The 22201-nt window shown below is 37.0% G+C and overlaps 5 protein-coding genes across 6 annotated transcripts; 2 read left to right on the top strand and 3 right to left on the bottom strand.

Annotated features, from left to right (window-relative positions):
• Nucleotides 1-1669: 1669 nt before the first annotated feature.
• Nucleotides 1670-2035, bottom strand: LOC121808880. Its single transcript, XM_042209444.1, has one exon. The coding sequence runs from the start codon at nucleotides 2033-2035 to the stop codon at nucleotides 1670-1672; it is 366 nt and encodes a 121-aa protein (XP_042065378.1).
• Nucleotides 2036-5942: 3907 nt separating this feature from the next.
• Nucleotides 5943-8363, top strand: LOC121809778 (vesicle-associated protein 4-1-like). The gene is made up of 7 exons (XM_042210577.1): nucleotides 5943-6298; nucleotides 6436-6506; nucleotides 6797-6878; nucleotides 7014-7126; nucleotides 7644-7721; nucleotides 7792-7911; nucleotides 8021-8363. The coding sequence occupies exons 1-7, from the start codon at nucleotides 6037-6039 to the stop codon at nucleotides 8078-8080; spliced, it is 786 nt and encodes a 261-aa protein (XP_042066511.1). The 5' UTR covers nucleotides 5943-6036; the 3' UTR covers nucleotides 8081-8363.
• A 265-nt stretch (nucleotides 8364-8628) lies between these two features.
• On the bottom strand, nucleotides 8629-10608 carry LOC121810024. Its single transcript, XM_042210904.1, has 2 exons — nucleotides 9985-10608; nucleotides 8629-9155 (listed from the first exon to the last, which is right to left on the bottom strand). Exons 1-2 carry the CDS (start codon nucleotides 10429-10431, stop codon nucleotides 8796-8798), a joined length of 807 nt encoding a protein of 268 aa, XP_042066838.1. The 5' UTR covers nucleotides 10432-10608; the 3' UTR covers nucleotides 8629-8795.
• A 1689-nt stretch (nucleotides 10609-12297) lies between these two features.
• On the top strand, nucleotides 12298-13592 carry LOC121808262 (chlorophyll a-b binding protein 13, chloroplastic-like). Its single transcript, XM_042208660.1, has 3 exons — nucleotides 12298-12509; nucleotides 12601-12765; nucleotides 12995-13592. Exons 1-3 carry the CDS (start codon nucleotides 12393-12395, stop codon nucleotides 13502-13504), a joined length of 792 nt encoding a protein of 263 aa, XP_042064594.1. The 5' UTR covers nucleotides 12298-12392; the 3' UTR covers nucleotides 13505-13592.
• On the bottom strand, nucleotides 13519-21146 carry LOC121808260 (myosin-2-like). Of its 2 annotated transcripts, none has more exons than XM_042208657.1 (23): nucleotides 20575-21146; nucleotides 20030-20128; nucleotides 19813-19956; nucleotides 19572-19722; nucleotides 19441-19468; nucleotides 19182-19350; nucleotides 19011-19074; nucleotides 18867-18880; nucleotides 18689-18773; nucleotides 18381-18484; nucleotides 18020-18158; nucleotides 17693-17811; nucleotides 17439-17591; nucleotides 17222-17311; nucleotides 16900-16977; nucleotides 16650-16808; nucleotides 15915-16115; nucleotides 15467-15672; nucleotides 15252-15387; nucleotides 14963-15092; nucleotides 14765-14878; nucleotides 14433-14689; nucleotides 13519-14177 (listed from the first exon to the last, which is right to left on the bottom strand). In XM_042208657.1, the coding sequence occupies exons 1-23, from the start codon at nucleotides 20866-20868 to the stop codon at nucleotides 13722-13724; spliced, it is 3390 nt and encodes a 1129-aa protein (XP_042064591.1). In that variant the 5' UTR covers nucleotides 20869-21146; the 3' UTR covers nucleotides 13519-13721. The 2 variants fall into 2 exon arrangements, with proteins under 2 accessions (XP_042064591.1, XP_042064590.1); XM_042208656.1 differs by having other exon boundaries at nucleotides 20030-20131.
• Between the last annotated feature and the right edge of the window lie 1055 nt (nucleotides 21147-22201).

A 22201-nucleotide genomic window follows, 5' to 3' on the forward strand; every position in this document is an offset into this window, starting at 1 on the left:
TAATGTTTGTTGAATGAATTTCTAATATACGTTGATTGGATGTCCCACTTTAGGAGTTTCGGTTGGGATAAACTAATGAAAAATGCCTATAAAGTAAGTAAAAAAGTGTTAAAAGTGGGTCCCAACATCCACTACAACATATATTTGTTACTCACTCAATTAAAAATGCGTCTCAATATCCACTACAACATTTATTTATTACATACTTAAACACTTTCTTCAAACATGTGCCCGACTCAACTGGAACTCTTAAAGCAGGACGGAGGAAGTATGTGCTGAATTGAGTTTATAGTATATTGATTGTAAAGTTTGATGTAAAATTAATACAGTCAACACAACCATAATTTACAATCAACATATCTATAACATACGATCAACATATCCACAATCAATATTCAAATATATATATTCCGTCTTATTCCGTTTTTAATTTTACCCTTTCGCGTGAATATAAATTCAAATAGAGATTCTTCCACCTGATTTGGACACACCATAAAAATATATCGAGCCTCTTGGATTGCAGAAAAATTTCTTCTAAAATTATCCATTTAATCGTATTTTAAAAAAGAATGAACTACATAAAATGTCTCTGACATTTCCATTTGTTTCACTCCAGACCCCTGACTAAAAAAATATCGCCACAAGTCTCTGGCATTTAACATAATCACATATCATGTTTTTTCGGACTAAAAGGTCCTTTAGCCCTAAAAGGGCATTATGGGCATATCACATGGAGTCCTGCAGTGACGGCCTGCATGCTGCAGTCGCGGCCTGCAACCTGACGCGATTTGACGTCTGTGCGTCAGCCGTCAGTTATGATGGTTGTGCGTCAGCGGCAGTATGTGTACAAAGACACCACATATACACGCCACGTATACCATACTCCATTCGTGATTTAACAAATACATTTCAAAAATTTCACAATATATGCTGCTAATTTTTATTAATTAGTTAATAATATCTGTATAATTCAAAATATATGTTACACTTGTCGAAAGAAAGGCAGCCTCCTTTATGGAGTGCATAATTATTCAAATATTATTTCTTAAAATTTCACCACTTTCTTCTTAGTCATGATTCTTGACATATCACTTAATAATAGCAACGAAAATTAAAATAAAACAATACTCCATATGATTTGGATTCGTAAGTAGTAACTTTTTAATTAATTAGTGTTTACCCAACTGAAAAAAAAAATCTACACGTACAATTTAAAATAGTGAAATAGTGTTTTTCTAAGGTAATATACTTTATTCTTAATCTATTCATAATTAATGGAGTAGTTATATTATTCTATTAAATTAATTCTTTGATATGGTTAATGTTTAGTATTTAATGCTGTTTTTATCAACTATCATAAGATTCAAAATTATTGGTAGTGAACAAATAGAATATGACGAGCCCGTGAATTTTATTCCTTATTATTCAACGAACGTTTAATACTAAATTTATTAGTAATAATTTACAGAATTTCAGACAATAAAATTTGCCTAATTCAAAATTAGAAGACCATAATTTGTGAGTTCAATAAATTATGCAGAAGGTTTTTTTTTCTAAAAATATGAAAATATATAATTTCTTGTCTTTGACAATTGAAAGAATTTCCCCAAAATATGCCACAAATCAATGTTAATAAGAACAAAAAGAGAGAAAAAATTTTAAAAAAAAACTAATCGACCTCTTCCCCTTCATCTTCGTCCTCCTCCTTGTACAGGACCAAATGCGTCTGCGTCCTCGTCATATCTCCCTGCGCCGCGGCGGCAACGAAGGAGGGCGAATTGTGGCACGGAGAGGCGGCGCCGGTGATCGGAGAAGAGAGATTCATTAGCGCCAAGCAGCCCTCGCTCCACGTCCTTCGGATCGGATAGGAGATCGAGTTGTGGCAAGAGGCGTGGCTGCAGTGGCCGCGCTCTTTGTGAAGGGCGCACTTGCAATTCTTATGGTACGGTCGCCGCTTGATGTTCATGTCTCTGCCGGAGATGCATCCCTCGAATATTCCGCAGTGGAAACCGTCGTCGGCCGCACCCGCCGACATATCGAGATTTCATATCTGGTGAATGAAGCAGCGCAAATTATGCAGCAGGTGTTTATAACTATATATGTTGCAATAGTAATTTATTTCATTTATTTGTGAATCTGCAAGCTACACTGCTGCATGTACTGATTTGACAAAAGTGCAGAGCTAATGTCTGCAAAAGTGCAGAGTAGGCCTGCAAGTGTTGGAAATATGGCTGAAATGCCCTTCAAGGTATTTGGGCATTTTGGTCCGAAAAATGGCTACAAATATACGATATGTGGTTATATTAAAGGCCAGAGACTTGTGGCGATATTTTTTTTGTCAGGGGTCTGAAGTGAAACAAATGGAAACGTCAGAGACATTTTATGTAGTTCACTCTTTAAAAAATTGCGGCTAAATAAACAAACGTGTGTTACTGAGCGGATGTCAACTCTAAATAAAACCTTTTTGAACCCGCATTTGACGTCCGAACTTGCGCGTCCAGCTCAAAAATACACTTCATTTCTATTTCTTCTCTTTTAGAATGTCTTCTATTTCACCTAAAAATATACTCCATGACGTCCGAACTTTGAGTTCAGCACGAGTTTTAATGCATTATTGGTAAAGTAAGAGAGATAGCTAGAGAAAGTTTTTTAAGTATTGTTAGTGGAGAATGAGTAGCACCTCATTAGAGAGAATAGAATTTTCAAAATTGAAAGTTCATACTCTTTGGAGACGGACGAAAAATGAAATAGTGCATGTTGTTTATGTTGGGGTTTGAAGCCCCTTACACAGCGGAAGACTTGTACAAAACAAATAAATCAGACGTGAGATCTATTTGACCGATTACGGGATTGATCTATTCACATGTTAACACAGAATTGCATGCTAGAACACAAATAATTCATGCTCATAGAATATAAATCCTAAACATGAATTCTATGGTTTAGAGTTACCGATTTGATTCTCCAAAGAATCGTCGATTGCTCGCTCCTTCTCCACGATGATCTTCAATACTAGACCACGGATCTTCTGACTGGTGTCCCGAACTGTATTCCGACATCAAGGTGGGCTGATCTTAACGAAACACTAGGACTCGAATAAAGAAGACACAAATTCCTCACGGAGGAGATTTTTTTAAGGAAAAATCGTCCCTCTCTTTAAAATAAGTGTGGGCGAAATTTTCCACTTCAAAATTCTTATTTTCTGTCTCCTTTATTCTCCTATTTATAATAGTTACATATTGGGCACAGTCAGGGATCTATGGAAGGCTTTGGATATGGGCTCCCCCAATTAGCTTTTTACTAATTAAATTGAACCCACAATTTAATACAAACTTATATTGGAATATTACGAGCAGCCACTACATACGTAATATTGACCTCCCTCTCCAAATCCGAAATTACAAGTAATCTGGGTTTTCATTTTTGTTTATTATTTATTTCTCGCGCTTAAGATATAAATGTCCATTAATTAATTAAAGTCTGATATGGACTTAATTAATTAACATCTTATTAATTCCAAGAGTGGACTTAGCAAGAAACACTTATTTATTATTCATAGAGTAATAAAACTCCAACTGGCCAGTTTCCGAATAATAAAACCTTGTTCAAGCTCCTCTTGAGGACATTATCAAACGAGACTCACCTCGTGCACGATTCAATATAATAGCAATCCTAGCACCGCTAGATAATGATCACCACTACCCAATATACCTGGATCGTTGGGTGACGAAAAACCCGCACCTTTGGTAAGTCAAAGTAGTAGATACTCAATATCGTATGCTCAATGCTAACGTACATTGATTAAGAAATACATATTTATCAAGACCTCGTCTTTCAGTAGATAGCATAAAGATTCGTCTTGCTGTTAGATCCATTCAGTGCTATACCACACCAACGTCATCTTATTTCAATAAGGCTTAGAAATAATCGGACTGACATTGCAACCTTTCACGATAGGTAGTCAAAGCCTATCTAGGTTGTGAAATTCTTCTTTTTCTTTTGCAAAGCATTGCATAGAACCGACTGTAGTTACCTTAAAGTGGACGACGCCCACAACTAGTCTACTAAGCAAAAGACTTAGGCTTTGTTTACTTCTTATGCATTTAAATGTTTATAAAACATCTTATAAACGCACAAGCAAACACAATGTAATAATATACGGATTCTATTCGTGCGAAATGCTCGAATAATACTGAATCGGGTCAAAAGTGGATTGTAGAGTTTTTCCGTACACAAACAAGATTCTATTCGTCCGAACTCGCTCGAAACATGCTTTCCAGTATACTAAACCTAACAATTTAAGGACGAACAGGGGCGGACACGCATATGAGAAGGGTGGGGCTTAAGCCCTCACCCAAAATGTAATTTTTTTGTTTTTTCTACTTCTTACTTTTTTTATATTTTTGAAAAATCATCCATAGCCCTTACAAAATAAGTGTCTTTGAAGACTAAATCATCAAAAATTATATGATAAAAGGGCTGAAATAAATCTGAAAATATAAATTGCAGAAAAAAATGGACAACAATGGCCGTCGAGTATTTGTGAAGAAGATGATTCAGTTTATAATATAATAATACTACTAGTGTCTCAAAAACTATGTCAAGTTATTTATTGAATGTAAAAAACTTTTCTTGATTGTTCATTTATTGTTATAAATTAATAGTGCTACTATTCTTTTCCATAACGATACAAGATAAAATCATGAAATACATATGATGGTTTTATTTTTCTTTTTCTCAATAGATTAAATATACTACGATGGAATCACAAATTGCATAGTACGGGTATTAATTTTCCTTCCAAATTCATAACCTATTTTCAATAATCTGTATTCTATAGGTTCCAACAAAAATAAAATGTTCTCTTTTTTGAGTTATTCCATTAATAATGAAAATACCATTATTTCTACTTTTCTCTCTCTTATTTTAATCTCTCTTCATTAACTTATAAAATAACATTATATCAAATCTTATGACAAAAAACAAATTTTCATATTTAATGAGACGGATGAGTACTATATTAACAAATAATAAACCTATCAATAGATTTAATGTTTTGGGTTTAATGCATTTTTATAGTTGTTGTGTTTGTGATTTTTAATAGTGTAATATTTTTTTATGTACTATTTTCGTTGTGTAAAAGTACACAATTTTTAAATGATACGAGTTTTTAATGTGTAATTTGTAAAATAAAAAAGGGATCAAAAGAAAATGATTTAAATATTGTTAGTGGAGGACTAACAAAAATAAAAAGAATATTTACTATTCTGGAACGAATAAAAATTAAAATAGTGTTTGTTTTTATGTAACGAACGAAATATAGTAATACTCCTATATATAACGATTATACGACATATATATATAGTCAGCCCCTACTAGGATATTTTTCTGCGTCCGCCCCTGAGGACGAAGGGAGTAAATTCTTGTTGCTACGTGTTTTTTGATCGGCTGCTAATTTAAATGCAACTAGCATTATTAGATCCGAAATTATTAAATTCCTACCCATCAAATGAATTCAACAAATTATTCCAAAAATAGCTATTTCAACAAACGCTATAAGTATATTTTGTGCACACTATTTAATGCAAAAGTGACAAATTTCATAACCACTGGCCGAAAGTTCTATTCTTAGTCATAAATTAATATAGTTCAATATAAATGCATCACAATTAGACATAGCTTAAAATATCAAAGTTAAGATCCCACAAAAATAGACGTCGTATTTTTTTGCCTATTGGTATAATTTCAGATAAATAAAAATTGAATGCTATAGAAAAAGAGTTTGTTGAATCTTTTGCCTATATTAATATAATCTTAAGACTTCTTAAAATGTAGTGATTAATTATCAAAGTGTAATTGTGATTATAGAAATGAAATTGTAACAATCTTGAGACGCGTATGATATATAAATGCTCCTTCTATTGACTTTTCTACAAACAAAAACAAACTCGGCAATTGAGTCAACTAATATTCCACACCCCAAAATCGGAACTCGAAACGTAATCCGTTGGCGAATTGCGGTGGTTTTTGTCGCGAATGGCGATAGCTGACCAACGCCTCCACCGTCGCCACAGCAAGTGGCTGATTTGCCCTCTCTGGCGCTCATCGGCGTCTCCTCCTTCTCCTTCTTCGACTCAGAATCTTCAAACTCAGACGCAGAATCATCATCACAGTCACCAAAACGGCGTCGCCTCCTCCAACAGCCGCTCCTCCTCTACGGTCTCCTCCGTCGCCAGATCGCTCATCCCTGGGCGGCGGAGGCTCCGCCTCGATCCTTCCAACAAACTTTACTTCCCCTGTGAGTAGCGGTTGACTCTGTTTCACTTCTCAATTTTGATTTTGAATGAGAATTTTGTTTTGTTTTGATTGATTGATTCACGGTTTCCGTTGTTCTCTCTCCTTTTAACTCTAATTGAACTAATTTGAATGCTGAAGATGAACCGGGAAAGCAGGGGAGGAGCGCTGTTCGGATTAAGAATTCAAGCAAGTCTCACGTTGCTTTCAAGGTCATTTCAATTTTACTTGAAATTCCGTAAAATTTATTGTCGATTGAGCTTCGCGCTGGTATTGTGCTATTGGATGAGATACTACTTGCATATTGCCTAGTTATTTGGTTCATTTCGTCTAAAATAAGTTGTCGAATGTTCAATGCTCGTATTTACTTTATTGTTCATTGATTCATTCACATTCGATACTCATCGTGTTTGTGTGGCCTCTAAATGTCAATGATATGCAATATCTGTGTGTGATCTAGTGATGTAAAAGTGGCTTGACAAACTCTTTTTTCTTCCATTAGTTTCAAACTACTGCACCGAAAAGTTGTTATATGCGACCGCCTGGAGGCATCCTTGCTCCTGGAGAAGGCCTAATAGCTACTGGTAACTTTTGTGGTCCTTCATTGCTATATAGGTGGACATTGTCGATTTCAATTGGAATTGAAAGAACAGAAAAGCTTTCATTATGCTTTCCTTGTGCAACTTGAGACTTGTATCTAAGATAATTTTCCGTGGCAGTTTTCAAGTTTATGGAGCTTCCTGAAAACAATGAAAAGAATCAGAAGCGCAAAGCTAAGTTCAAAATCATGAGTCTTAAGGTGAAACAAGGAACAGATTATGTGCCTGAGCTGGTAAGTCTTGTAGTATCATTACATTTTGTCATGTACTAATATCTTGTTAGATTATATAGATTTAAATTTAAGCAATGGAGTTCAAACTTCAAAGGACTCCAGTTTACATCGTGGTCCTTGATGATTAACAAACTTAAAGTGGAATTGGGTGTTACAACTTACATGATTAGAGATTTCATTGAAACACAAATTCATGCAAACAACCATATGCATACATTGAACCATAAATCAAATCTTTCAATCAGAGGTGGTGCAGTTTGTCCGGAAGGTTAATTTAGCTAAGCACTTCGGTTTAACAGATGAGGGACCATAAAATGCAAATGTGTTTTTTATCTAGTAGGGTTATAATAATGGGTTCTTTGTTAGCAATAAAAATTATCACCAACTGTCTAGTGCATTAGAAACCCCCTCGTCTCATATTTGGCTAGTTTTCTCAATTTATGCATTAGTTCAGTCTAATCTGTAGCATTGGCAAATACTAGATCTTTTTAACTTGCAATTTGAAATTTTCGTCCAGTTTGAAGAGCAAAGGGATGAAGTGATAGTTGAGCGTGTGCTGCAGGTGGTTTTCCTAGATCCAGAGCGCCCTAATCCTGTAAGCATTAATAAATGAAAGCCTTGTTATCTATTCGTTGTTTTAGACCATGACATTATGCATGATATAGGCACTTGAAAAGTTGAAGCGCCAATTGGCTGAGGCTGATGCTGCAACAGAGAGCCGCAAAAAGCCCCCAGCAGATGCAGGTCCAAAAGTGATAGGCGAAGGTCTTGTTATAGACGAATGGGTGAGTTGTTATTGTATACATATGTTTCCATATCACCATGAAACAAACTTTCATGTATCACAAGGCTGTAGAATCCCTTCTAACTCTTCTGCTCATCTCTCTCTCGTAGAAAGAACGAAGGGAGAAATATCTTGCTAGGCAGCAAGTTGAAGCAGTAGATTCAATGTGATTTTCATTTGATCTATGATCGATTTTTCTGTCCGGTGGAAGTTGTGCACGACTGGGAAAGTTCTCAATGCGTAGGGTAAAATAATGGCTATGTAATTGTATGTGAGATAAAATGTATGTAATAGGTTTGGTCCCTGTGTTTCTTTCATGTAAATATCTTCTTAGTGTTGCAGAAATTAAAATTTCCATTCTTACGCAATAAGCACGAATTGTTATATAAACATAAAGCCTTACATTAAGCCTAAATCTTCTTGAAAAATAAATGTTGTACGTTGTGTTGAGTATGTCTTATTCTTCTCTCCCAACAACATTAGAAAGAAACCACTTTTTTAAGAAGCATTACTTCGGAAATTTTGTAATCATTTTGTATAGAAATAACCAAATAAGGAATAGTTAGAATAACCCACCCAAACTTTGATAAAAAGACCACTCCCAAAAGATAGAAATACATATCGTAAAACTTGTTACTGTATTTAGAAAAAACAATATAAAAATAGATTAGAAACTAATAGTAGTATGAAATCAATCTAACCATCCACGCAAAAACTATAAAAACAGAACCCCACACATACCTTGGCATAGATAGATAGATGTCTTTGCAAAATACAATACCAACTCTCAATCCAATCACACACATTACACATATCTGTGCGTGCATTTCATTTCATCATTTAGACTCGACAATCTCTACACAATCCCAAAAAAAATGGTAAATCTCAAAGCTTCTCCGGCAACTTAAAGCTCTGCGAGCCAAGAATGCGATGAGACGGGGCTTCGACGAATAAGGCAAGCCCACATTTGGCAGCATTGAAGCCTTCCCAAAGAGAAAAATTGAGGGTCCCCGTGAGAGTTTTCCTGGCGGATATGTCTTTTACGGAGCATAGCTTGTCGAGGCGTCGGACGATGTAGTCGTTGGCAAGGACGCGGCCCTTGTTGACGCCCCCGGAGCAGTCGGTGACCATGCCGGACTCGTAGAGAGCAACCATGACATTCACACCTTCATGATCCACCTTTGATCGCAGAGCCCCTGTTAGTGTCACTTGCAATGTCTCCGGTGTTGGCTTCTCAAAACTCGCCTGAAGTTGTTAATACATTGCATCATCACCATGACTTAACACTCAACCATATTCAAGTACATAAATCTCTGTTTTCTTGTCATTCTAATCCCCTCCGTCCTCCTCCGTCCTCCATTAATTGACACCAGTTTCCTTTCTCATCCATCCCCGATTAATTAACACCCTTACTTTTACTATTTTTACCCCACATTCCACTAACTCAATTCCCTCACATTTTATTATAAAAGTACTGTCCACGATTAATTGACACCAATTATCTTTTACATTTATACATAATTAATTGGCACCCTTACTTTTTACTATTTTTGGTAATGGACCCCCACACTCCCCTAACTTATCATAGTTGCATTTTATTATAAAATTAATATATAAAAATAAGATCCACGTTCCACTATATTTCTTAAAATCTGTGTCAAGTAAAAAAATGTTCACTTAATGGACGGAGGGAGTGATATATTAATTCAATTCACTCACATTTTATATAAAAGTATGACCCACCCACTTTCTACTATATTTTTTAAAACTCATGCCAAGTTAAATGGGTTAATTAACTAAGGAAAGAGGAGTATTAAAATGACAAATTTCTAAATTTAGGGCACAATTAATATAAAATTAATGAAACACCGTCTGACAATGAAGATTAGTGATCAAATGTCAATCCAAAATTAGTGAAATGGACGGAACACCTAAATTGAAGTGGAAGAGTGTAGTTTAATGCTTGACACTATTTGATCTTAATCATACAGTAAGTCATGATCAATATAGCAAGGTTGATAACAATTGGATTCTTGAGAGGTAGAATTAAGTGTGATTGAATTGAATTTCAAACCTGGAAGGTGGGAGCAGGGAATCTTGGAGCAGAGGCGATGCAGGAGAGCATAGCCTCCTCATCATTGGCGATGCACTGCGCGTGACCCTGAACAACGATTTGGGGCGTAAACATTGTGTCGAGGTGAAGGGCTTCCACGTAGGCCTTCTGGCGCACGGTCCATTGGCTCGATCCGAATGGATCCTTCCACCCCATATAATCCCAGATGTCGACGTGATACGCCAGCAGAATCAGCGGCGCCTCCACCGCGAAGTCGCCCCGCCCCAGCCGTGAGAACAGCAGCTCCGCCTCCGGCGAGCTCGCGCACCCCTGCGACGAGAAAAGCTCCACCAGCACCGGACCGCCTCTGCGCTGCTCCTCCGTCGAAACGTCCACCGTCGCCGCCTTCTCGCCGTCGCGATCGTGATCGGATCGGCGCCGGAAACAGCTCAGGAGACGGGGCGCCATTTGTATATTGTCGTCCCCGATCGAAACCAATTTTTTTTTTTTGGGATTGGGATTTTTGGGTTTTGGGGGAAATTGAAGGGAAGAGAAAGAGTCGTAGGAATATGGAGGTGGAGATAAACAAGAAATAGAGAGGTGGCGAGACAGATGTGGAGATGAGCTGAATCAATTTTATTTGATTACGGCTAGTATATAAATTTAATTGCATTTATATACAATTTCAATATTACAATTTTGTTAGCTATAAACATTGCTATAATTTCAAATGCCGTTAAATTTTGTGATAATATTTTTATTTTTATAGTGCATATTGTACTAATTTAGTGAGGGTGATAGTAATTATTGCAAAAATATGTTACGGATGAAATATTTACATTTAAAATGGAAATATTCGAATCTTTGTTGAAATATATTGGGATTAATCATCAAAGTATTTATGGATAAATTGTAGTGATGTGCTGGCCTGGTATGGTCGATTGTTAACAATTTTGGGTTAATATAATATAATTACGAGGTGGAAGTGGGTGACACGTTAATAATTTGAAAAGGGAAGGTGGGTGGTGTGACAGTGGAATCTTAACCATATGCCATTAATCATATCAATCTCACCACCTCCACCATACTGCCCAGAATTTTTATTCTTTTATTTTAAGTAACTGTTCATTTACTAGTACTCCCTTAATTCACCATTTATACTCTTATTTTAATTCAACATGAATTTTAGAAATTTATTAACGTTATAAAAAGAAATTAAGAAATAAGTTAGAGATATATAAACCCAACTTTTATATATTAATTTTATAATAAAATATAAGTGTTATGAGTTAGTTGAATGGCGGGGTACATTTACCTAAAATAGAAAAAAAGTAAATGAGACTCTAAATCGTGCAAAAAAATGAACAAAGGAAATATTTCTTTTATCAATAGATGCTACTTTTGGAATAAATTCCTAACATTAGAGTTGTTGGTCTCAAAATTCAGCTGCAAACCCATTTTTTAACCGTCACGTCAGTTTGTTTAGATTCCAAACACAAAAATTACAATGCAGCCAACCTCAAATTCAGCCTAATCTTTTAACATACTCCCTTCCTCTCACAATAAGAGTCGCATTTTGCAATTTCGGTTCATCTCAAAATAAGAGTCACATTTCACTTTTGTTATAAATGATAAGTAAGTCACACATTCTACTAACTCACTTTTACTCGCATTCAAATTCAAACTCAATATAAAAAAGTGAACCTCATATTCCACTGACATTTTCAACTCATTATTTTTTACATTTTTTAAAATTCCTGCTCACACTAAATGTGATGTCTATTGTAACGAATGGAATAATTTTTAGTCAATTAAATAATGGTATCTTAATTGAAAGCTACGTTAATGTTAATTGAAATAAAAAAAATATACATAAAACATGCAACAATTTCAATATCAAAAAAATTACACAAAATTTTTAAAAAAATCTAAATTAAATATAGAAAAAAATTTTAAAAATTAGAGAGAAATGAATGCATAAGTTTTTGTGTAAAAAAATCCAATATCTCATTGGCTTGCCCCCTTCCTCCTCGATGCGCGACACCCGCTAGGAGGAGATGCTTGCAATGCGTTCTCCCTGCAATCCTGTCTCGCCAAAGCGAGACATATACTTTTTTTCATCGACCGTTGCAGATGCTCTAAAGTTTTGCCACATTAATGAATTAGGAATTATCATGCGAGATGGCAATGAATAAACAAAATCTTATTTCAATAGTTAAATTTCGGATTGAGAGGATATGATGCCAAGATACATGAAATCCTTAATGGGCTTGTGATTGGCTAGGTATTGCACTTGAACTCCCACCAGCCACATTTTTTCATATACAATCTTCACCATTCATCTCTCCACACTCTCTCTCTCTCTTCTCTTCACATAAAAGCAACCTCCAGCTTCAGCTCCAAGCACAGACAAAAATAATCTCAAAGAAATGGCATCAATGGCTAGCTCCACAACCCTTGTGAAAACAACCCCATTCTTGGGCCAAACCAAGAATGCCAATCCTCTTAGAGATGTTGTCTCAATGGGCAATGCCAAATACACAATGGAATTAATCACAACAACACACATTATGTTATTGTAATAAACTTATGCATTTGGTATGTTGCTAATACACAATGATATGATTGTGTCCACAGAGTAATGACTTGTGGTACGGACCGGACCGTGTCAAGTACTTGGGACCCTTCTCGGCTCAGACTCCTTCCTACCTCAACGGAGAATTCCCCGGTGACTACAGATGGGACACGGCCGGTTTGTCCGCCGATCCCGAGGCCTTTGCCAAGAACAGGGCGCTTGAGATAGCCTTTACCCATCACACAATCTTTATATACTCCTTTCATTTCCTAAAATAGAAATTCTTTCCTTTTTGGTCAATTTTCTAGAGATAAAAACTTTCCATTTTAGGAAATAGGCCCCACAATCCACTAACACTAATTCCACTGCTTTTTCTATTATTTTCTCTTACTTTACCATTTTTGCGTTAAAACTTGTATCGTTTCCAAAGTTAATCTTGAGAATCCCATGCTAAAGGCTATTCATGGAAGATGGGCCATGCTTGGAACTCTAGGACGCATCACACCAGAGGTTCTTCAAAGATGGGTGAGTGTGGACTTCAAGGAGCCAGTGTGGTTCAAGGCCGGTGCACAAATCTTCTCCGGGGGCGGGCTAGACTATTTAGGCAACCCGAATCTGGTCCATGCTCAGAGCATTCTGGCTGTTCTTGGGTTCCAGGTTGTACTCATGGGACTCGTGGAGGGGTTCAGAATCAACGGCCTTGACGGGGTCGGAGAGGGCAACGACCTCTACCCTGGCGGCCAGTACTTCAACCCACTCGGCCTGGCCGACGACCCAGTCACCTTTGCCAAGCTGAAGGTCAAGGAGATCAAGAACGGAAGGCTGGCCATGTTCTCCATGTTCGGTTTCTTCGTGCAAGCTATCGTCACCGGAAAGGGACCTCTCGAGAACCTTCTGGATCATCTCGACAACCCTGTTGCTAACAATGCTTGGGTCTACGCCACCAAATTTGTCCCAGAATCATAATCAAGCATATAATGTATAGATATAATGTGTTGTACATTAATATGTATTTCAGTGCATCAATGTTTAGTTCTATTCCATTATTTCAACATATGCTGATCATACGACAAAGGAGAAAGTAAACATCAATTAAATTGCTAATACTATACATGAATGGAAGAGAGAGATTTAGACTTACAGTGCAACAACAAAATTGGATATATACAGATTCATGGATGCTTCATCTCTTACTTCTCCTCCCCCACCATTTCATTCTATGTTTCTCCGCTTCGATTCTCCCCAGCTTGTACACTTTCGCCTTTGCTTTCTTCAACCGCGCCTTGTAGTCCTTCTTCCACGCTTCGAACCTGTCTCTCAGCCTCCGGAATTCCTCTATCGTGTGTGCAGGCGCCTGGTCTGACTCGACCTCCGCAACTGCATCACTGAAAGCACGGCTTCTCTCCTCGAACTCTTGGGTGAGATGGCTCACGGGATTAAGGCTTGCGTTCGTGTCTCGACAAGGCAACTCACCAATGCCATTGTTGGCACGTCTGACTGTGGAGCTACCACCCGGCGTGTGAGTTCTGGATGTGTCCTCGGATTCATAAAACTGAGGCGAATGCGCTCCGTCAAGCCTTCTTGCTGGCGTCGTAGCATTTTCAGCAATAAGACTCTTCTTGGCTGCAGCCAAGCTCATCTGCCAAGAAATAATACAGGCTTATCAATTTCGATTGATTGACAAACAAGTCCAACCCGGTGATGGCTCGTTTGACTCTGGACTCATTCAAATACTCATTTATATACTTATATCGCCCCAAAATAAACAAGCCCTGGATACTAAATTCAACCTTCATTTCCCATTGCTTCATTAGGACTAGTAGTTTTTCCGTTTGAACGAAACCAATATTATCTCAACCAATCTACTTGTATATAACTAGGTAAACAAACTCACTTGTAGAGATGTTATTTGCTTTTGCCACATCTCCTCCATGGATTTCATCTTGCATTCATATTCGGACCATCGCGCTTCATATTGCACCACCTGCTCTCTTAAACCCATATTTTCTGTTTCCTTCTGTCCAACTGTCGCTTCCGCCACCAACACACGCTTCCGTAGCTCTTCAACAACCATCGATAGTTCTTCAACAAATGACTGTTTGGAGTTCCGGAGGTGATTGAATTGTTTACGAGCCAACCATCCACGAACAACTGCACAAGCCAATTAACTGTATTAGGAGGGCACCAGATTGTAACTCATCAGCTATTCCTAAAACTGAAGTTTACCAGACTGTATTTGCGCAATTGCCATCAACTGCTCATCTGACCCCCCACGGACAACCTGCTTTCGGGACCCGAGTAACGCACCATACTCCTTTCTAGCAATTTCACCGCGAATATCTGCATACATTTAATAATCACCAAGTGTACAAGTCAGATGATGATTCAATAAATTGGTGGAGCTAGCAGTAGTGCTGTTCTTACATGATTGCAATGTCACTACTTCTTCCTTGAGTTTACAGAAATCCTGGCAAGCGTGATGACCACTGAAACACTTCTGCACCTCAAGAGTACCTTGGACAACTTGTTTCCTAACATCTTCCAAGACATCAATCTGTTTTTCCACCACCACAGCAGAATATCAGGAAATTTAATACAAAAAAGATGTTCAGGTTCGAGAAGCAATGCACACAAATGCTGTGTTGTCGATGTAATACTGAAGACAAAAAGCTAATGTAGTGCTAAAAGATACTAAAAGCACAGACAAAATCACCTGACTTTTTCGAAAGTATAACTTTGTATAACCAACTTGGTACATCTCTGGCACGATCCCAAACTTCTGCAGAATGGCAATTGACAAACTTAACGGATCTTGACAATCCTTAGTTTCCCCAAGTAGGGACACATACCTGAAATTCACACCAGCATGTCTTCACAACACTACACAGTAATCACAGAGTGAATGGATATTAAGATTCAATGCTTCACCTTCGGGTAAACTCTTGATGACTAATCCGCACCGGATATCCAGACTTTGAAATCCTGACAAGTTGCAGAATCCCACAGCTACGAAGCTGCTCCAGGGCAATGTCTTTTTCAAATGCACCAGGAATCTGCTTATTATTTGGTCTTATGCAATGAATAAAATGTTGTTTTGTGCTGTCTAGATGTTGTATTAATTTGAACAGCTGCCCCTGCAATAGAGTGCAAAAGTAACAACAAAATTTAGCAGAGCATATATATGGTGAGAAGTTCTTGTTTCTAATTAGTACAAATATAAAAGAACATATTAAACTGAAAACCACTGATTTAATAAAAGGCAAAACATCATGCTTTGATAGAATAATATCAATTTCTCCAATTTTATTCCTTGTTTTCATAATGTGTCAGGATTATGGTGAGATTGTTAGAAGACTGAAAGAACAAGCCTTATCACCTTGAATTTAGTGGCAACACTTTGCTTCTTACACACTGACATCCCTGACTGCGCCGATGCACTACCCAGATTCTTGGATTGCTTAAGTAGAGAAGCAAAAGATTGAGGAAGCCGACCAGTGCAGGATGAGAGTAGCTCAATAATTTCAGAATGTATAGGATCCCGATTCTTTTCCAAGAATTTTCCCGTCTCATAAAGAACCTATGGTACAAAGCTCACATCAACATAATTAGGCCAAAACAAACTTTATTTAACATAAATGTTAACAATTTCTACATTCAGAATCAAGTGGCATGTGTAATAGATCAGCAATAGTTTTCCGTCACGATGATAAGGATATTCTGATCATAAGTCACAAAGACACCCACATTAAGGTCTCCAACAATTGTACATAACTAGCACAACTAGTATGTATGGATCAACCTTCCATCGTTGCAGTTGATCAATAAATGTTCTGCCACCAGGCACCAATGCAAAAAAGTCGTAACGGATTTCTCATAATTATTCCAGTCAGAATCAAATGGTACAAATTGACAGTTTCTATCATACATGAACACTTTTTGTAGCTCCAAATCTACTGGTAATTGATTACTAACATATTAAGATTCATGATATGGACAGGTACTACAGCAGAACAACAGTCAAATTCCGAACCTACTTGAGGTTCACTTGCTCTAGCTATATTATTGGCTGTGTACAGACATTCCTCAAAAGTACAATGACAAGTAAACTAACCTCCCCGGCATGATGCCGAATGCTGAATGTTCCACCTCTTTCTCCTTTAAACCAACGGTTAGTACTGAACTGATGCTTAAGTTTAGCGGCAAATGTTAAATCTGTAGCTTTGGGAAGATTTGATAATTCATCCAATATAGATATGAATCCAGTAGGTGTCTGTTCAAGCAACAACAAACAGAACTATGCCAATCAAAATGTTGCATAGAAAAGGAAAAGCCTACTGTACAACAATAAGAACACTGAGTACCTTCTCAAAAAGATCCACACAATCTTGGTTGTCTTCAAAATCTACCCTTTTCCAGTCAATTCCATCTAACTCATACTCCTGTAAGTGTAAATATGTTTCACCAGCACCATTAACAAAATTCCAATATCACTAGGGTTATGCTAAAATATTTAATGCACATTTGCAATCAAAACAGTCAGAAATAAGTTGGTTTATCATTCAGATAATTAATGCAAAAGAATTTACTTATCGATTCACAAATTGTAATCCTTGCATGCTCTATTTTGTGAAGTAAAGAAAGAAGAAAACAAATGTATGAAGTACTTTTATGTATGATGCTTACTTCTTGCTCAAGTTTGAAGAGATGCTTATTGAAATGGTGTTGGAGCCGCTCGTCAGCATAATTGATGCAAAACTGTTCAAAGCTATTCTTCTGGTGCAAAAAAGCAATCAAAGACTCCAAGTAAGATTACTTAAAGTGGGTTAGTAAAAACACATTATTTAAAGTGGTACATATTGCACCATAGTATATGTTGAGAAAAATATCAACCATTGTATACCTTAAGTGACTCAAATCCATACATATCAAGAATGCTTATTGAACGCCCCATATTATCTTTCCCCACGGAAAGTGACAAGTTCATCTGCTCCACAAGCCAGTCGAACAAGCTCACGTAAATAAACATTGCCAATGCATCTCTTGTGTCGATTGCCTAAGTATGAGGAAAAATCAACATATCATAAGTGTGATGGTTTTGCAATCAAATCATCATGTAAAATATGCAAGTAATTATTGATCTTCGAAATTATGAACCTGTTCAAGTGTCAGAGATTTGGTGACCTCGTCCTTTCCAGCTCGTACCCTCCGGGTTGACATTGTAAGTATCAAGTCTTGCTCACTACAGCCCATCAAGCCAGCAGCATTTGTAACAGCTGTAGATAGGGAAATTAATTTAGATTGTTAAGTCAAAAAGATAATCATAATCCTTATCTTGATGTTGTAGAATATCTTTTGCATCTAGGTGCACCCCTAGCTTTTTATTCCCTACATATATGGGAAAATATATAACAGAAACCGAAGTTTTGAAAAGATGATGACTGATAAAAGAGGATTAGGAAAATGAATTAGAACATCAGATACCTTCATCAGAAACAACCTCGATGTGCTTTTGATTGTCAGTTACAAGAAATGTTATGTTTCCCAGCCACAAAACTGAAGCAAGCATCTCGAAGGCATGTTCCTGGTCTTCTTTACATATTCTGATAGAATCTAAGGCTCCCTAAAGAGAGAGAACATAAATTTTGCACAGATAAGGATCTACTGAATAAATTAGAAAGTTCTAAAGCAACTATGCTTGATACATGGTTTTTTATTTTGCCCACCAGTACAGCAGTTTCCTCACTAAAGATTCAAACCTCTTCAGACACAAAAGAGGATGTGTAATGAGTGAGTAAGAGAAAAACAAATGAGAGTAGCTAATCAAGCAAGACCAGTCACTTACCATAAGATTATGAAACTTCTGTGCATCATCAATGTTGGGAATCTGCAAACATTCACTCTGATTGAGATAGTTGTATTCGGAAGCACTTTTTAACCTCAGCCTACCTGAAAAAATAACCATGGCTTCCGGTAATAATATTTCCAGAAAACCTATAAATGTGTTATAGGCAATAAATGATTTTTCTATTCAGGGAAAAATGCAATGAGTTGTGCATCATCAAGTCCAAAAATATTTGTACTTTTCTAGTAGGAGAAACGGTAACAGATACAGGTCGAAAACTGAAGCTTGGGGAAAAGCTGAGTACAAACCTCGGAGACCAGAAGGCACACCAGAGCAGAGCTGATAAAAAATGTTATAGGAGCGCTCTCCTTGGGACAACTGAACAACTCTTGACTGGTCCAACCAACATGGAATAATGTCAATTCCAGTCCATTGTAAATATGCAGACTAGGGAACAAACTCACTGATTTTGATACGCATACTGACCTTTTCAAGGAGGACTGTTCAGAATCGAGGCATTCGATATTGGACATGCGCAAAACAGCAAAGCCACATCAGAAAAATATGACTAAGAATAGACAAAAATAATATCTTTTCAACGTTTAACTCGATCATTAAAAGGATGCTTACAGGTCTGTATTTTAGCACCACATATTTTCCCAGCAGCATTGAAGATGATTTCAATTAATTTTCCCTGCACGCATATGGAGTGTTACCAAACAAGGTTTCCCTGCATTGATTGCAAACCACTAGCACATGAACCTTTTCAAGTAGTAGGAAAGAAATTCAGAGAGAACTCACAAATCGGCTGGAGCTGTTGTTCCTGGCTGTTTTGGCATTACCAAAAGCCTCCAGTATACAGATCGTTTGCACGACTTTGCATTCTATTCCACCACCACCTCCACCAAGAGCTGCCAAATACTGCATTGCAATATTAGCCGTCTCAGTCTTTCCAGCGCCACTTTCTCCACTATAAAGTTAATCAAACAAAAACTATTAGAAACAAAGCTACAGCATGTAGCAAGCAAAGGAAGAAGATCATTACAAAAACTGCACTAACCTGATAAATATAGACTGGTTTACTTCATCTGCAAAAAATTAGCAAAACGGAAAGTGAACATTAGCAACTTGCCAAACCAATATGTTAACACGGCAACCATTTTTTCGCGTATTTAAGGTATTATATAGCACCTGCTCTCATTGCATTGTATGCTGCATCAGCAATAGCATAAACATGAGGACTGTCCAAAAGCTTCTTTCTGTAAGCAGTAACTATATCATCCCCATATAGCTGGACATTTGTAAACGGATTGACTGATAGTAATACAGGGCCTGCCTTACTCTACGTAAAGCAAAGACAAGAAAATTGTTTAGGTTGGAGGCAATCGTTATAAACAAATAAAACGAAAAAGGATTTCAAATAGAGAATTACATATATATTATCTCGCGAATATCTACACTGAAGATTGTGGAGAACAGAAGGCTCGTTCAAATAACTTAGTTGTGCAAGATCATCAACTTCGTCAAGTATCTGCGGATTGGCCGGTAGAAGGTCTTGTGTGGGAACTGTCACAGCCTACAGTGATAATGAAAAATTATGGTAAAATGCAACAAAAGCAGTGAAGAGACGAGAGATCAAATGAACTAACACTTCCGTCCGCTAGCAGAACCAAAGCTTTCTCCCCCGAGTTTGATTTTATCTGCCCAGACTCCCAGAGGTCATCATGTCGCCGGCACCAAACACGAAGCTTCTAAAAGCATACATCACCACGAACAATGAGTAGCAGAGAGGAAAATTCTATTTGTAAACCAAAAGAAGCCAAACATTTGGGCAAGATAAAAATGCCAATCATTTTGATCATTCATGAGGACAACTCTTCTTTCATGTGTCCCACTATTCTATCTGATATGGTGTATAGACTATACGGAGCCAAAGAAACCAGACACGGGAAAAGTTGCATTTCAATGTAATATAGCTAAGCTCGCAGGTAAGAAAATAGAGTAAAGCTCAACCAGCACCGAGTCCATACAGAATCCAAATCTTACCAAATTATGCCATGAAAACAGTCACCAGCAAGCATCAAGATGGAATTCAAGCATGCCAATACAATTGTAAAAGAAAGAAGTCTAAGAATATAAATTAAACATCTGTATATTTGTTGCATCAATTAAAACCCAAAGTCTTCAATTATACCTTTTTGATGGGACGCCCTTTGGCATCATCCGCCGTCAGCTCGTTAAGCCTCGAGACAGATCCCGGCACCACGTGTCCGAGTTTTCCGTTGCATTTCTCCCCATCTTCCACTTCCATTTCTTCTTTGCTCGTAGGCAACGGCCTCTTGGCCGATGGAAGCCGGGCACGAGACGTCGGCTTTGGCCTCGGGGGTAGCGGCGGCGGCAAGTCCCTCAGCGTCTGGGTCTCTTCTTCTCGCCGGAGAGACTCCAGCATTTCTTCCAACGAGCTCCGCGCTGTCGATAAAGACAGCATTTTTACTTTTACTCGTCTCGCAAAAACCACACACTCACAAAAACCGAGACTGCATTGCTCTGGAAAACTCCGAATTCGATCCCATCTTCACGTGGAAAAAACTGTAAGCCATCAAACCACCAAATCAAAGTCGAAAGCAAAAGCAAAGCCACGAAACCGACAAGCTTCACGCATAAAATTAACAATTCGTTGTTTCCGTGAAAGCGAAGTCTGATGAAGATGCTTCCAATTTGTAGAAGAGCGAGAAATGGAGTTGTGATTATCTGAAATTTGATTCATCAATTGGATTTTAAGACCGTTGAAGTTTGGTCATGTGAGAATAAAATGAGTTTGAAATTAAAATTTAGTTAGAAAATACTTTAAAATAATTGTCAGAAATGACCTGTAAGTGGGTGGGGCCCATAGTGTTTCCTACTCAGCACGCGCCACTGTGAATTTTAGATGACGATTTACACATTTCAAGGTTTGATTTTTAGTTATTTGTTGGAGGGGAGTATATAAATAAGAGTGATGCTAAATGGTCATAATGTGGCTGTCCATAAAAAGTTAATTTAGTCCATTTACATGTATAAAAAAATTAGAATTACCGATATAAACTTATATGTGTGGAAATGGACTTGTGAGTTGATACTTATCTTTGAATTCCATTACGTAAAACACATTAATATCACGAATTACTGTATACGTTGAGCAACAATCAAGAAATGACAGTAGTAATAAGTTGAGCAAAAACTACGAAAGAGCAACACTAACATGTTGAGCAACATATAATGAAGATGATATAAAAGTAAAATCAAGTATTATTAAACCAAAAATTTGAAAAAAAAATCAATTTTTTTATTATTTAATTAATTTATGGCTGGCCATAATGTGGCCGCATAGCATTATTCTATAAATAATTTAATTGTCTATCACTAAATTTGATCATTACTCTAAAATTCAGTAATGGCCTTTTTTGTGTTTCGCATATTTAGTTTTGGAGGGACGTTATAATATTTTCAAATTTCGAATTTATATATGCGCTCTCAACATTATTAAATATTTATTGTCGATACTGCGGGATATGATTTAAAATCATTAAATTTTAATTTGTTTACACTTTGTTTTTCTCATGGCATAATTTCACGTGATTAATACCGTAAAAATTTGTGGACTTCATCATGAATTTGACAAGTTTTAGTACTATTATTTTTTTATTTATTGAGGGATCATAATATTCATTATATTTAATAATGGATATATTATGAACCTTTTTATTAAAAGCATCATTTATGTACATTAATTTATCCATTAAATTGGCCGAACTATATGTATTGAGGTGTTCACGGTTCAC

The sequence above is a fragment of the Salvia splendens genome, chromosome 6 (assembly GCF_004379255.2).
Source record: "Salvia splendens isolate huo1 chromosome 6, SspV2, whole genome shotgun sequence".
Classification (NCBI taxonomy): Eukaryota; Viridiplantae; Streptophyta; class Magnoliopsida; order Lamiales; family Lamiaceae; genus Salvia; species Salvia splendens.